Source organism: Gouania willdenowi, chromosome 19 (genome assembly GCF_900634775.1).
Source record: "Gouania willdenowi chromosome 19, fGouWil2.1, whole genome shotgun sequence".
NCBI lineage: Eukaryota > Metazoa > Chordata > Actinopteri > Blenniiformes > Gobiesocidae > Gouania > Gouania willdenowi.
Genome location: NC_041062.1, coordinates 12865030 through 12881462, shown reverse-complemented (window position 1 = coordinate 12881462; position 16433 = coordinate 12865030). Strand labels below are relative to the sequence as shown.

The window sequence follows — 16433 nt, the reverse complement described above, 5'->3', positions numbered from 1 at the left end:
AACATTAACTTATAATGCAATAGCTAATCCACACTTCAGACTACAATGTTTAATAATAAGCTTAGCAAATACAGTCATGACAACAGTGAATTAACATTTTACATGCTCTCGTATTTGAGGCTTATTTTTTACCACAAGAAGAAAAACTGGACAAAGATAACGGGAAATAGCAGTAGTTCTCAATGTTCTTGTGAATGTTCGTAGGATGTCCTTTGCAAACAAAGAAAAGACATTTTGAGGAAAATGTTCAAACAGGAGCAATTGCGTTGGAAAGCATGTGACTTTCTGTGTTCCAGGATATGAACACACCTGCATTTAGTGACTCTGAAGCACAAAGGACATCCTTCAGTGGATCAATGGGATCTTTCATTTCCGTCAGGGAAACTGTCACCATACTGGACATCTTTTTATCTGACCACTCCCACATATAAACCTTTATATTTTTATCGTGGTTTTTTTTGGTCATGATTCTAGACTCGGAGATTGAGGATCCTTCAGTTGCTTCTTCAGACTCTTGTCGAGCAGCACCAGGCTCTGCACAGCCAGACTCCGACAATCTGCATCAGGGTCTCCTTCAGCAACATCTGTGCACAGTGACGGATGATTACTCACAGCTCTCGGCACTGACGACACCATGCAGGCTATTAATACATGCGACAGCCTTCCTCTTCGCATACGCACTCGGCAAAATTCCTCTCACGCCGTGTACGAAAACCTAAATACATTTATTCTCACGTGGACAAAAAAGTGCAATTGTTAGTCAGCTATTCACGTCAAAGAAAACAAAGTACAACAGGATGTCCTGGTTCCTCGTCTATTTCCCAGAAGTTTTTAGAACAGCCGTGTGCGAGTGTGTGTGTGTGTTATATTCTCATCTTGTGTGTTTTTGAACGGATGTTACAGACAAAAAAGACATAATGTGCAGGGGCAGCTCAGTCCAAAGTCCAAGAAAGAAAAAGTTGGTCAGTGTTCATCCAATAAAACACGTTACCCACACAAATAAGGAGTGAAACTGTAACATGCAAGTCAAAATTTTTTACTTTGAACATAAAAGATAGATTAATGCGTCATCACGTTTATTTAGCTGTACCTGTAAGCCATGTCCTGGTTTCAAATAACATATCACCGAGGTCCAACAGCAGGTTTTGACTGGGCATGCTCAGAAACACAGAGCAGACGGCAAAGAGAACGCCTCGTCTCACCATCCTTTAACACAGACAATTTAGATCAGAGTGGAACTAACTAACAATGTTTTATGAGGATTCACTGAAACGGAATAATGTTAAAATTACACTTATTTTTCTCCATAGTTTTGTGTTCCTTTTAATAAAACTATTAAATATAAATATTGTCATAATATAAAGCATTTTTTTCCCTTTTGACATAAAAGAAAACATTTAGTGTTGGTATTTTATTTTATTTTTTAGAAAATTTAAGAACATTTTTCAACTCCCTTTTAGTGTTGATCGATGCAGATATTGATCCGATATCGGCAAGAATCTATACATACTTTAATTACTCATTGTGTAGTGTGGAATGTTGTAAAAGACTTGATCAAGTGATATTATTCACACTGAACATTAGTCAGCAACACACACCAATGGGTTACATAAATTATACCATTAAGCATCAGAATATTACGGAGCCCCAGACATGACATGGTAAAAAAAATACTAATTCGTGGCCATGAAATACTAATTTGTGTGCACTAAATACTAATTTGTGAGCACTAAATACTAATTTGTGAGCACTAAATACTAATTTGTGAGCACTAAATACTAATTTGTGCGCACTAAATACTAATTTGTGTGCACTAAATACTAATTTGTGAGCACTAAATACTAATTTGTGCGCTCTAAATACTCATTTGTGCGCACTAAAAACTAATTTGTGCGCCCTAAATACTAATTTGTGCGCACTAAATACTAATTTGTGAGCACTAAATACTCATTTCTGCGCTCTAAATACTCATTTGTGCGCACTAAAAACTAATTTGTGCGCTCTAAATACTCATTTGTGCGCACTAAAAACTAATTTGTGTGCACTAAATACTAATTTGTGAGCACTAAATACTAATTTGTGCGCACTAAATACTAATTTGTGCGCTCTAAATACTCATTTGTGCGCACTAAATACTAATTTGTGCGCACTAAATACTAATTTGTGCGCTCTAAATACTCATTTGTGCGCACTAAAAACTAATTTGTGCGCACTAAATACTAATTTGTGAGCACTAAATACTAATTTGTGAGCACTAAATACTAATTTGTGAGCACTAAATACTAATTTGTGAGCACTAAATACTAATTTGTGAGCACTAAATACTAATTTGTGCGCACTAAATACTAATTTGTGCGCACTAAATACTAATTTGTGAGCACTAAATACTAATTTGTGCGCACTAAATACTAATTTGTGCGCACTAAATACTAATTTGTGAGCACTAAATACTAATTTGTGCGCACTAAATAATCATTTGTGCGCTCTAAATACTCATTTGTGCGCACTAAAAACTAATTTGTGTGCACTAAATACTAATTTGTGGCCAGGATACACTAAGTTGTGCGCACAAAATATTAATTTCGCGATTGAGAAAGAAAATGAAGCAACAACAACTACATTAACCACTCAGCCAATGGGGCGGTTGTAGAAATGTTCAGGATACAATAATAACATAGTTGACAACAGTCAAAAACACGTAACTTCCTGTTTACAACAGCTGCAGTATTATTTCGTGGCAACAAATATAGTATTTTTTTTTACCATGTCATGTCTGGGGCTCCGTAGAATATTCTACAATTGCAAAAAATAAAAAATTAGAAGATCTTGGAAAATAACCTTAATAAATCCAATAAAAACAATACATATCTGACATTTTAGATGCAGGCTGATACAACAATAGTTTTTTTTTTTTTTTGCTGATATCAGACCAATATCCAATATCAATATCGGATTGGGACACCTTTACTGATCTGGCACCAACGTCTGTGCATTTGGTAAATAAAAATAAAATAATTGAAAGATAACTTGGAAGATTTATAATCATAATAATAGTAAAATCAATATGTTACCAAACTGAAACTCATACATACTGGTCAGTATGGTACCGCACAGTCCATACAAAGTCCAGCAAAGCAGAACCCATCTGAGCAGCTACCTGTGAAAACATACGTTATAGGTTTTTATTGTTGTGCATAATCTGCACATAGAAAACACACATAGATCTACACAAAAATGACGCCACACTATGGGTGAAACTACCGGTGCGTTCACTGCCAGATGCATAAAGAGTCCCAAAGAGTGGATGAGCCTGCCCAGTACTAGGTGGTCACTGCCCAAAAGGTCAAAGGTCACTTCAGGCCTAGCAGAAAAGTAGAGTTAAACATATATTCAGATGATCCGTGTATTATAATCCACATGAGATCTTCTTACTTGTCATAATTCTTAAGCAGGGGGAAGAAGAAGTATCCAGCCACAGGAGCGTATCTGTTGGGCGTGGCCTTGGCGGTGGCAGGTTGTGAGGCACCCTGTGGCAGCAGCATGATAGATAACTGAAGAGGATCTCACTTTATTACAGAGAAAAGGATTCATTTCACAGACTAACCTTACTGATGCGTCTAGTTTTGCTTTGGATTCGTTTTTCTACGACTTGTCGCCAGTGAACAGGGTCGTGGCCCTGGAACGGAGGCAGCTCAGCCACGTCGAGGGCAGAGATGATGGAGGAATTCTTCTTGTCAGTTGTTGGCAAAGACAGTTCCTGAGCTGCAGCGACGAGGACCTGCAAATAAAACACACAGAACATCATCACATATACTAACATCGACTATTGGTTATTGAAACTACGGTAAGAAACATAGAATAGGTTCCTGGTTATTATTTATTAATACAGAAAAATGTATGATTTTGGTATGTAAATAAGTCAAAGGAACATGAATTTTACTGAAATAATAAACAATGATAAAACTTCACACAACATGGAGTAAAGTATAAAAGCAGCTGGTGTTACCTCCAACATGTCCAGCCGCTGGCGAAGACTGTAGTTCAACGAGTAAAATTCTGTGGTCAAATACTGAGTTACCTAGAAAACGTAAAAAAAAGATCAACATTACTTCAGATAGTTAAACATTAAACCTTATAACCTTATAACAGGGCTGTCAAACTCATTTTAGTTCTGGGACGAAACACGGAGCAGTTGGATCACAAGTGGGCCACAAATTATAAGCATTTATTATTGTGCCTTAGTTTGTATTAATCCATGTATAAATGTTATGTAAACTCTGTGAGGCACTGGCAATGTTCAAGCTATAATTGTCCCTGCAGATCTTCCTTTATTCTGTGCCCAATTACTGAATAATTTAGGGAAATGTGGGGTAATTTAAGGAAAAATGCAAGATTTCTTTGGGGGAAAATTAGATTCATTTCAACAATTTGCGATTAAAAAGTATTGCCATCCTGTGATATAAGCAAAAGAAAACTGCAAGCCATGGCAAATATTTGTGGGCTGTGATATCTCAAATTAGTTGGTAGTTTTTACACAATTATTTATGTTATCTCTGTCATTTTTTTTACTTTCTCCTGCGGGCCAAATTGGATGCTTCAAAGGGCCGGATTTGGCACCCGGGCCTTGGGTTTGAGACGTGGCGTATAAGAAAGCTCCGTGTCAGAGGAAAGGAAACTAAGTCAGTCTTACAGGAATGCAGTCAGTGACAGCGAGAGCCACCATGGCTGCATGTCTGAGGATCAGGAAGCCCTGAATGTTGTATTTGTCTTCCATGTGAAGGAGCACTTTGGACATCTGGACACTGATCTAAAAAAGGACATAAAAAGATCCTGAAAGATCGAAAATAGGATGAAAAAATTAACACTTCTGTGACTCATCAGCAGTCAAACTCCTGTTTTTCTCACACTGGTTGTTATTGCTCGTACCTCTCTGGCAGCAAACGCGTTCCTCCTCACCAAAGGGTCAGCGGCCTTTAAACTCAGCTCTACACGCATGGCGTCCTCTGATGACATTAAACCTGTGAAGTCAACATGTAAGAAAATACTGCCGCTGAATAGGGATTGAATCTAAAAAGTGAAAATGTAAAACAGATCAAAACTGTAGCAGCGTACTTTCCAGACAGTCCCTGAGGTAGCGAGGTGGAGAAGTCTGACTGACCTCCTGATCTTCAGTCATATCATATGGAGTGAGTTCATCATCACTGGATTTATGGATAAATGTTAGTATTATGTTATGTTGCAGCACGCTGACCTGATTTAAAGGGTTCTTATGAGCTTTGCTCACCTATCAAGGTCAGAGTCTGGATCAGTCGGAGCTAACGGGGGTGTGGTTTGACGTCTCTGGGACGCAACGCTGCAAGTATTCGGAGCTAATTCCTTGGTTTCCTGAAGAGACTCAGATCTGTAGGTGAAAGAATATTTTAAATTAAACCAGGCTTTGAAAAAACAACAAATAAAAAACAAGCACTAACATGCTAATGCTGAAACTTTGTTTTAGAGGAAGTTTTTCTCCAAAAAAGCACAAATTCTCCCAGACAATTCACAGTCTGCTATTTAGATGAAAAATGCTTTGTGCTACTCAGGTTGGTAGTCAGCCAAAAAACATATCACATTGTTTTAATTTTTATTTTATTTTAAAGGAATCCAGTCTTATCCAGCTTATTCTTGGATTCCACTGCAGATGTAATACTGCAGGTCAAGTCAGCGGCTAATAAACAATGGCCTCATAAGTTAATGACATTCTTTACTACTACTCTTTTCTTTTTAAGTTACTCCATGGTGGTAAAGCAAATCTAAAGAAGCCAATTGCAGTAATCATGCAAAGGACAATGGGTGCCCGTAGGGCTGGGCAATATGAACCAAAACTCATATCTCAATATTTTTGGCAAATGGCAATATATGATATAAATCTCGATCATTTTAAATTCAAATGAAGTCTGACTAGAAAGACAATTCTGGGTTACATTTGCTGATGCAAAATGCCACACTGACTCATTTATTAACAAACAGCTGCACATTGTGTGCCACTTTTGGCTTTTTCTCCTCTAAGGGACAGCACAAGTGAGTGAGTTCTGTAGTGTGGCTTGTTCAGGGGAAGGTCTGGGTGAGAACGCACTCAGAAATCCATATAACTGTGCTTTTCATGCTGTTCTGAGAAGTAATGAAAGCAGCAACTCCTAAAACAAGTATTTTGATATGAAATAAGCTATAAATTATCTCAATATATTGCCCAGCCCAAGGTGCTAGGAATATTTTCTTAACTTGATTGGAGTCCTATAGATATGTAACACCTACCCATCAACAGGCTCGGGCTCACACCAACCACTGGGAGTCATGAGAGAAAGCAGCTCACGCGTCTCTTCATCCTGCTCGTACTGTAGCACAACAAGAACTCATCATCACCTGCAGCATTATTCTATTCCAGCACAACACTCCAATACACCGTAAGTCCACCTCAAATTTCAGCTTGGTGTCAGCGTTGTCCATACGGGAGCTCAGGCACTCTCCGACCACCATTCCAACACACCTGATGCGCAGCACACTGCTGTCCAGGTGGCTCTGCATGCCGCCCAGCAGACACTGTAGTAACTCTGGTGACGACGAAGAACGGAGATGAAATCATTATTACATCCTATTCTTTATGAAACACACAGGAGATTGTCTACATGACTGCAACACTATTTTAAAGAAGCGATGACAAGCTGTGGTCGTGGACAGAGGTGTAAAGAGTACTGATATATCCTAGTCAAGTAGAAGTACTGTTAATTAAATAGTACTTAGAGTAAAGGTCACTAGTTACTTTCACCCTTCACGTTTATTTTTGGTAAATAAATCTTGCCACGGTTCCCTTACATACAGTAAACATCACATGTAGAAACTTAAAAAGGAAGAGAAATTGGAAACAAATGCATCTGTGTGAAATAAAATGTTAGTCAAAATGTAAAATTTTTTTTTTTTAAAATAACACCAATGAATTAAATTTAAAAAAAAAAAAGAAAATAAGCTCCAAGTATAGCTGCATTTATGCACTTTAAAACAGTATCATGCCAAACGTACAGAAGAGTATTAGGGCCACAGAAGAAAATGCACGGCAAAAAAAAATAAAAATAAAAATAAAAAAGTTATGCACTTCTGAAAAAAAGTTAAAAAAAATCAAAGTTGGGATTTTCTTTCAGAGGTAAAAAAAAAAAAAAAACAAGTCGAAAATCAATGTCGAGATTTTCGAGATTGAAGAAAAAAAATTATTGGAAGTAAAAAAAAAAAAATCATGTACTTCAAGAAAAAAGTCAAAAATCATTGTCAACTTTTTTTTCATTATGCTGACTGATTATACAAAATGCCTGGCAGGCGCTTTGAGGAATTGTTTAAACTATACTTTAAAATTGGCTTTAGTAACTAATAACACTTACAATTGGAAACACATATCAATTCAGTATGCATTTACATAACTACAGAAACTTACTGTGTGCAGCTCCCATTGCTCTGCATTCTCCGTGGAAAAAAAAAATCTCAACATTGATTTTCGCCTTTTTTTCGAAATGCATGACAATTTTTTTTTTCCCACCAATATTTTTTTTCTTAAGTGACTCTAAAAAAATCTCGACTTTGATTTTCTTCTTCTTTTTTTTTTTTGCCTCAGAATTTTTGTTTTCTTCTCTGGCCCTAATACTCTTCCGTACAAATGTGCTATGTGTGTAACAACATAATAGGTAGAAACCCCAACCTGAACCAAAGAAAGTGGTAAAATAACCACCATTCAATGCTGTTTTGGGGCGGTGCATTATGTTTAATCTGGTTGGTCGGCTATGATGTGATGCATTGGATTGTTGTCTGGTCTTTTCTTTTTTTGCAGTTTCACAATGTACGTTGATTATTATAAAACAAAAAATAAGAATTTAGTCAGTAACGGATGGGTGGAGAAATGTAACTAATTACTACTTTTAAAACGTACTTAAGTACAAGTAAAATGACTGATTTAGAAATATACTCAAAAAAGTACTCGTACTAATAAACTTAATTACAGTAACGTGAGTACTTGTAATCAATTACTTTCACCTCTGATGATTGTCTATTCTTCACTTTCACTTTTCCATCACGAGCACAATGTGTCCAGTTTTATGAGTCAAAGTTTATACACAATTATATACATTTTATTCTGATATGCATAATGAATTCACATGGAATTCAATGCGTCAAATTACAAACCATTGAGAGCTACAGCTGATGGGTTTCTTAAATGAGTTGTGATGGAAGGTTTTCTTATACCTGAGCGTAGGTCCTGCAGTTCTTGGTCCTTGAGGAGGCTGACACTGAGCAGCAGAGCTTTACTGACATACAGCTGCTGCTCCATAGGCGTGTGTTTCACTGCACTGGGGTTGGCCCAAGCCTGACAGATGCATCGTAACACCTGAAAAGACAAGTTTGAATTAGAAAAATGACAACATTTAACCAAATGTTGTGCTACTGTGTTTTCATGCAACACACCTGGATCAGGAGAGGTCTACGGTCTCGGTCTGCTGCAAGATAACCCAGAACTGTTCTCAAGACTCCAGTCTGACAAATATATTTATTCAAAAAAAAAAAGCTCTTATAATATATTCACCACACAGAATGGTGTCCTATGTTAATGTCTAACCTCATATTTGTACTGCAGTAGGAGCAACTTATGAGTGATGACAAACTCAGCCTTTTTATTTCGTAACACCAGATTCCCAACGATCCTCCCGAGGGATTCAGGCCTGGGAAAAGAAGTATCAATCAGGATCGACGGGTGTTTAAGTCCACGCAGTCATTCCAGCCAGGGTTTGGGTCAATTACATTGTTCAGTTACAAATAACCATGTTCAATTACAGTAACTAGCAGTTTTTCCAATTACAACTAAATTACAAAAAAAAAAAGTTATCCTCAGGAACTCAATTACAATTACATTCTCAATTAAAATTAATCACAATTACTGAGACTGAAATAAATAACCTAATAAAAGTTAACCCTCTCTTATAATGGGTCCAATATCAGCTGTAAAATACACTAAAAACAAATATCTATCATCTAATTTCTCTCCTAATCAATATAAATATAGGTTTTAATATTTTTGGTGTGGGCGTCTGAACCTTTTCTGTGTCAGTATATCCCTAGATTTCAATTTTTAAATGGTAAAATGTGGGAAAACTTGATATGAAACATATTTGCCTGTTCGGGTATATTATATACGGAAGGGAAAAGGACAAAGGCTGTTTATTTTTTTATTGTTTACTCTTTACTTTTGTGGTACTTTTCACTGTTTATTGGTTACTGTTTACTGTTTATTGTACTTATTACTGTTATACTGTTTACTGTCTACTTTTTTACTATTTACTGATTATTGTTTTCTGTTTATTGTACTTATGTCTTGTGCCCTGCATGTCTTGTATACTGCAACTGGATGCCTTGAATTTCCCTCGGGATCAATAAAGTATCTATCTATTTTAATAATTGTTAACCAAATAAGTGTAGAACTGTACACAGAACTGTAACATGGTTTCCCAGTTTTGCGTAAAATTATAATTGACAATTTTTTATCAAATTTTCATGGCAATTACAATTACAAAATCAATGATCTAAACTCAATTACACTTGAATTACGATTACGACAGTAATTACGCCATCATTTTAATTAATCATCAATTACGCAGGTACAATATTAATTGACTCCAACCCTGATTCCAGCTGTTTTGAACCTTCAACCAACCACTGACCCACTGACAGCCAGCACTAGCGCAGTGAGCACGCACTCCATGCTGCGCTGAGGGATGCTCTCAAACAGCTTCCAGCAAACCCTCTGCCACACCATGTCTGAGCGTGTGCACGCAGACAGCCGTGGAGCCATGGCAGCCAGGACCAAACCTGGAAAACAGCAGACAAAAGGGATTCCAGGATCAAATAATGCATTTCAACTTTTAAAAAGAAGCGTGAATAAACTCACCACCATGTCCCTGGAGACACAGCTTTCCAAGCGTTTGAGACACAAATGCCAGTGAACAGTTAATGTTATCTACAGGTAGAAAAAAACAAGATCATTAAAAACTGAAAGAAACAAGTTCTGATGAACTCAGGCCAGGCCCAGTGAACGTCTGAAGTACAATCGTAATCTACACTGAATTACCTTTGAAACAATATATCACACGACTATGTTCCCATAAATTTAGAAATAACTGAAAATGGAGGGTGGGCCCTGGAGCACCCTACCCTATTTAAAAAAAAAAAAGGGCTCAAAGAGTTTCATCATAATCATTATATAGTAAAACTGCATTCCGGTCTAACGAGAAATAACGAAGGAGTAGTCATGTGACACATACGGGGGAATGGGCCGCATTTATACATTTGTATGTGCCAATGATTCGTTACCACCAAGCCTCGTAATATTTGACTCGCAAATAAATGAAAAATCGACTTTCGGTTTTTTTTTTTCTTTCTGTGGGACCCCTCGGGGCCCTCCTGAAAGTTGGGCTCCGAGCGTCGATGCGTACACATCCATAGATTATAGCTACCAAATTTCAGCCCAATTCGTTCCCGATTAACAGAGGAGTAGCAATTTTAACTAGTGTACACAACAAAAAGAACAAGAAGAACAACAAAGTGAGAGGCATTTTGAGTCCGGTAGCCCAGTGTCATGTACTGAGTGCGCATCGTACTGAGCATGTGCGCACAACCAGAAAATGAATTTTTGCTAAAAAAAAAAAAAAATTATAATTCATTTTTGTTTATTTTTGTTTTCAAAGTGAACGGACGTGTTTTATTTTTTTATTGGATTATGTTATGGTGAGGGTTATAATCTCAGTACGGAGGTAAACTCAGTACGTGACACCAGCCTAAAAAAGGCAAATAACACAGGGACCCAGCTAAACACCAGGCTGATGCTGACCTCTGAGAGCCTGGCAGGTACGTTGTAAGGCTGTGAGCATGGCTGAGGCCAGCAGAGGGTAGTACTGCTGGGGGAGGAACAGGGGACTGATGTTGTGATGCAGCTTGTTGGCCATGATGTCAGGGAGGGCACTCAGACGTCCCAGCAGAGTCTCCCTGAGCTGGGGGGAGTCCGACTGGGCTGAGCCCACACAGTAGGACCACAGCAGGTTAGTGAGACGACCATCCTGCAGGAACTTCTCAGTGATGGTGACGACGTGGTCCAGACTTGTGGAGGGACTGCGATGGAACAATGTGACCGTTTGTTTAGGGTTTTAATTATTAATTCCATTTGAAATACTGCAGTGACTTTGCATAACATGGAGACACAATCATGGAAAGAGTAGTAATTAGAATATACAACAATATCAGTTTTTTGCCTTTGGATGTGTGTTTTATGGTTATAGTGTCATAAATGCCTTAAGTTAGTGCAGGTGGGAGCTTTTCTATTGAGTTAAATGTAGATATAAATGGATTGCAAACAATGGCATGATATTTTTCGACACATTCGGCCCCCTCAGTATCAGCTAAACATTTTTGAAAGACCACACCATTGTTGTTGAACATATAAACTATGAATATACTGTATTTCAATCAATTTACCTCCATGATTAATGTTTCATGTCTGCCTTAGAGTTGCACAGCCCTGATTTTGATTTTTAATGAGGCCCACCTCAGTTCTCCAATGGCCTCCAGCAGCACCAGCAGAGCCTGCTCAGGAGGTCCTCTGAGGAACAGAGCATCCCACAGCTCCTCCCGCTGCCTGGCTGTGAGCCTGTGCACCCAGTCAGCCTCAATGGTGGTGATCAGAACCCGCAGAGTGCGGCTGTAGTGAGACCTGCTGAACTGAGCCCGCTGGGCAGCACCGTGTGAAGCTTCATCCAGGTAAGAGAGCAACGTTTGGAGGACGGTGATGTTCCTGGAACTGTCCGAGGAGGAGAGGCAGCGGAGACACGCTGACACCTCCAGGCGGACCGAGTCAGAGTCACTAACGGACTCCATTTAACAAAACATTACGTGTTTCTATTCACTTTAATTTACGTACATTTTAAATAAATAAAAAAAAACATCTACATTACCAACTTCGTCCAGTATTACTCTAAAGGTGTGAGAAGTCCATCCTCTACATCCTCTGTGTGCTCCCTCAAAATAAGTCCGGAGTAGGCGATGACCACGACATTGGTTCCGGTATAGTGAAAAAGACTCCTACAGGCGCATGCGCACTAATAGCGTAGTACATATTTACATGTATTCGTACAATATTTTGCTACCTTAAAATTTCCTACTATGAGAAACCCTAGTTGTAACCCTAACCCTAAAAATTAAATGAAATATTACCTTTTTTCAACATGACGGACGCGCATGCGCAGTTCCTACAATGCGTACATCTGATGTGCTTACACAAAGTTGTCATAAATCACTTAATTGTTAAGATTTTCACGGTATTTCTTTGTAACAAACGTCAGACTAGATTGATTGATTGACAGATAGACAGAAATAGAACAAAATCCAGAAAACGTTCAGATGTGCTCGGGTTTTTATCATGTTTTTATTGACAACACTATACATTATACCGTTCCAAGATGGCGGCGCTGTAAGCGCGTCCCTCCACAGTCGATGTGGCGTCTACGTACATTATGTCTCTGTTCAAACTAGTACTTTGAAACTAATAATATTTTCATTCTTTTTCCTCAACCTTCTAAAGTTCAAAACTCTGAAAATTCACAAAAAAAAAAAAAAAATCAACCAAATGTGTTACATGTTTACAACTTTCGCCAAAATGTAGCCCCGTATACCTGCATATTCTTGCATGTTCAATGTTCATAAAAGAAAGACAAAAATAAAATAAAAAATGAGTCATGGTAGATTATGTTTGTGTAAAAAACAACAACTGAATTTTATCTCAAAAACAATATTTTTCACAGCTTTGAATTTCGCTCACATTCTAACAAGTGGAGTCAATGCAAAAACACTATTTTTAAACTTTATTTTATTTTATGAGACAATAAATCAATGCTAAAAACGAATTCAGTCTTAATGACAACATTTTTTTTTGCACACAGGTGACTGGCATAGTGGATGAATGAAGCTATGTGAAATTTTCAATTTCCAAATTGCTCCCTGAGATGGAGGATGTTAAAGATTGTGAGTTCAAGCCTCATTCAGCTCATGCAACATTCACATTTTTGCCTAAAATTGGAGAGACAGCGAGAACCAAAAATGTCTCTTTTTTCAACCATATGCCAGCAGTTTTTTTTCAAGTTTTACTATAACATGGGACTGATACAGACATCAGTGCAGGTTAATTGTCCCACAAGGTGGCAGCAGCACAGCAAGTGCTGTTTGAGTCATTTGGTGAAAATTCACCTAATATAATATATTTCTGCTGTATGATGATCACTGCTATTGCTCTCAGTGTAATGACAATAAAGCTTCTATCTATAGCTCATAGTGTTGACAATACTGTAATCATGACTATAATCACAATTATTTATCATATTTGGTAAAAAAAAAAAAACTCTTATTACACTACTTTAAACAAACAATATGTGTACTGTTTACAGTGCAAAATGCTTTAAATAAGAATTATAATAAAAAAACTAATAATAAATTAAAAAAAACACAATGTACCAAAGGCTAAGGTTTAAATAAGAATTGTAATAAAACAATAATTTCAAAAAGTAACCCAATTTATTAAAGGATAACTAAATGAATACACTTTTAAAGAGTGCAGAGCTCGTATTATAAATGTAAATATTGCAGACAATCAGGTTTATTTAATTATGGCATGGATTAAAATGTGAATAATTTTGCAGCCCTAATCTGTGACTCTTTCCTGAAGGTAACAAAGAGAACAGGCTTTCCTGTTTAAGCGCTTCTAACATCATAGCAACACCATGATGATGAACGAACTCAAAAGTAAGCAAGAGACAACTTTGGAGAGTTTGCGTGGAATCAAATCGATCTTGGAGAAGACGGAGAGAATGAACGCTCGGCCAACTGTTTGATGCCACATTATTGGATTTACTGCTGAGACCAGAGACTTCAAGGCTACAGAAACAGTGTTAGCCTGAAACAAAAACAAATTGGCCTCCCCCCACACGGGAGCTCAAGGTTGTCACCATGGATGTTTGCAGATCTGACGCTCCGCCCCTCCTCCTCTCCCCAATTGCCACCTGGACTTTCGTCTTCTGAACCAGGCCTACCAAGGTCGCCACATAACATCTGACTGTATCAGAGAGAGAGAGCAAAGGTTTATTTTATCTACGCTTTCACCGGGCCTTCAACCCGCACCCAGGGAAGATGTCGTTGGAGGAACACCCAGAGAGGCTGCACTCCTGTGCCCCCCAGCGACTGGGTATCCTATCCCCCTCTCCGCCCTGCCCCGCCCCCAGAAACAGAAAATAACCCCTTGATAATGAAACCTTGACATCTTCTCTAGTACCACCATCAGGCCAAACTTTTCAATTAGATTAATTTATCTAATAGTTTTCATCCAAATCTTCTCAAATTTACTGACATTAATGACCACAAGAGTATGAACCCTATTGGTTGTGGTGATGATATTTTTCTTGTGGTATGCGGCTCATTGTCCCATAGTGGCCCAGGGTGTCCCACATTTTCCTGAAGTGTCCCATATTGTCCGACATTGTCCTAAATAATACTGGACCTTTAAGAGTGTATGAAGATCAATTGTTCACAGTAATTGTGTCAACGTACAGAAAAAGACAACCACACAGAAGTCATTTTATTCCATTTATTGTCTATTCTTACTTTCACAGTATACCTTTAGATTTTCTTTATACAATGACTGAAATTACATCTCCCCCTTAACAATTAGCATTAGATCATTAAGGGGATCATCAAAAATAATATACAGCTGTAACCAATACTGTGATAATTTATACATTTATCTTTGAAAATAGGAATAACTTTAAGCTTTACAGTCTCATTTCTACAATATTCTCAAGTGTACTCGTCACGTCTCATGATGAAAAACCGTGCGCTACACTAGTAGTCAAGTTTGTGCCTTGCGTAAACTCTCTTTGGAAACTGGGAGTGAGTGTGAGAGGGAGAAAAGTGATCATAAAAAAAAAAATGACGAGTCATATTTACAGCTTTTAGAACATTTTAACGGAGTCCATGATCAGTGCCTTTTCTTGGGATTTTAGGTGTGATTGAACTGCAGCAAACTGTGAGTCAGAGGCACAGTGTTAAGACTAACAGGCCAGAGTGTTGATCTCAGGAAAACTGTTTATGATTTACAGGAGCTGTTACTGAAAGTGTGATCACATGGTTAAAGTTATGTGGAGGAGTTTAAGTCTTTGGTCATTTTTTAAACTGGGTCCTATAATGGGACAAAGATTTGTAGGTTTGTTGGTCATCTATCTGTCCATCAGACAAAAGCCTTAAAAATCAGTTGGAGAAACTCCATATATGAAAACAAATATATCATAGTAAAATGTCCCACAACGCCTGTTTAACAGATGTGAAAGTATATGATTCAGTCAAAAATATAAATATGAAATGCGACCAAGGAAATGTACAAGAAATTTGGTGTTTACATGCACGACCTGACAAATCATCTCAAGACTTCACCGAGATCATCTCATTTTGTTTGAAATCTGACAAATTCTCCTCCCAGATTACCTCAGACTGTGAATAACCTTTGTAAATATCTAAATGTACAAATAAAAATTGTCAGCAGAACAGATTAGATCACAGACTGTGTTGAATAAATACCTGCATTTGATTTTAGAACACAGAAAAAAAGAAAATATACTGTACACGCTACATGCTCGAGAAGAGTACAGGCAGCCGTCTCTCAGCACAGGACGAGAAAAAGAGCTTCCTTTCTTTTGAGACTATAAAAATACCTATGATCTAGAGTGAGTGTAGAAAAACACTTTACAAGTCATTTACATCAAAGGCCTATTCCCTCTAAGAGTGGCATAGGTGAAGAGGATCAGAGAGGAAAGGGGAACAAGGTGAAAAATGACTGGGACAAAGAACATCATCCAGATGAATCTGTGATTCTAACAAGAGAGTCCATTTTCCCAGTTTGGAGACGGCACCAAAACCAGAGATGACTGCACGTTCCAGTGAGCACTCAATCAGTCTGACTTCAACTTTCCAGCAGAAGGGGGCGATGCTTCAGCAGAGAAAACCAAGAGGAGGTCCTTCACTAATGTCCATCTCACTGTGCCTTATTGCTACCAAAGTCTCCTCAGTTTTAGAGTTCAGTCAGTTCCTTTGGAAAGAAATCTGCCAGACAGGCAGCAAAGCTTCAACAGCCAATGACTGACAAATGCATAACCAACGCAGAAATGACTGCAGTTATGCATTTCCAAATGTCCTTCAGTCAGGAATCTGTCGCATAAAATTCTATATTTTTCCCCTCTTCATAATAATCTTTATTTCAAATTTGATCCTTTCAATATAAACTTTTTTTTTTTTTTTTAAGAAAAACAATGAAATCAAAATGTAGTGCAAAG

The 16433-nt window shown here is 37.8% G+C and overlaps 1 protein-coding gene across 2 annotated transcripts; it reads right to left on the bottom strand.

Moving 5' to 3' along the window:
- Window positions 1–29: 29 nt before the first annotated feature.
- telo2 (TEL2, telomere maintenance 2, homolog (S. cerevisiae)) lies at window positions 30–12070 on the bottom strand. Of its 2 annotated transcripts, none has more exons than XM_028475668.1 (20): window positions 11612–12070; window positions 10901–11178; window positions 9962–10030; window positions 9735–9882; window positions 8636–8738; window positions 8485–8553; window positions 8266–8407; window positions 6454–6590; window positions 6295–6374; window positions 5285–5401; window positions 5113–5201; window positions 4927–5018; window positions 4691–4807; window positions 4007–4078; window positions 3605–3778; window positions 3433–3527; window positions 3262–3361; window positions 3093–3157; window positions 1091–1206; window positions 30–584 (listed from the first exon to the last, which is right to left on the bottom strand). In XM_028475668.1, exons 1-20 carry the CDS (start codon window positions 11938–11940, stop codon window positions 463–465), a joined length of 2514 nt encoding a protein of 837 aa, XP_028331469.1. In that variant the 5' UTR covers window positions 11941–12070; the 3' UTR covers window positions 30–462. The 2 variants fall into 2 exon arrangements, with proteins under 2 accessions (XP_028331469.1, XP_028331470.1); XM_028475669.1 differs by having other exon boundaries at window positions 9965–10030.
- Window positions 12071–16433: the final 4363 nt, after the last annotated feature.

Coding starts and splice junctions, on each gene's coding strand:
- telo2 (XM_028475668.1), bottom strand. CDS start 11,940: ATGGAGTCCGTTAGTGACTCTGACTCGGTCCGCCTGGAGGTGTCAGCG. Junction 11,179..11,611: donor GAGGCCATTGGAGAACTGAG/GTGGGCCTCATT, acceptor GTTCCATCGCAG/TCCCTCCACAAGTCTGGACC. Junction 3,158..3,261: donor ATCTGGCAGTGAACGCACCG/GTAGTTTCACCC, acceptor ATGTTTTCACAG/GTAGCTGCTCAGATGGGTTC.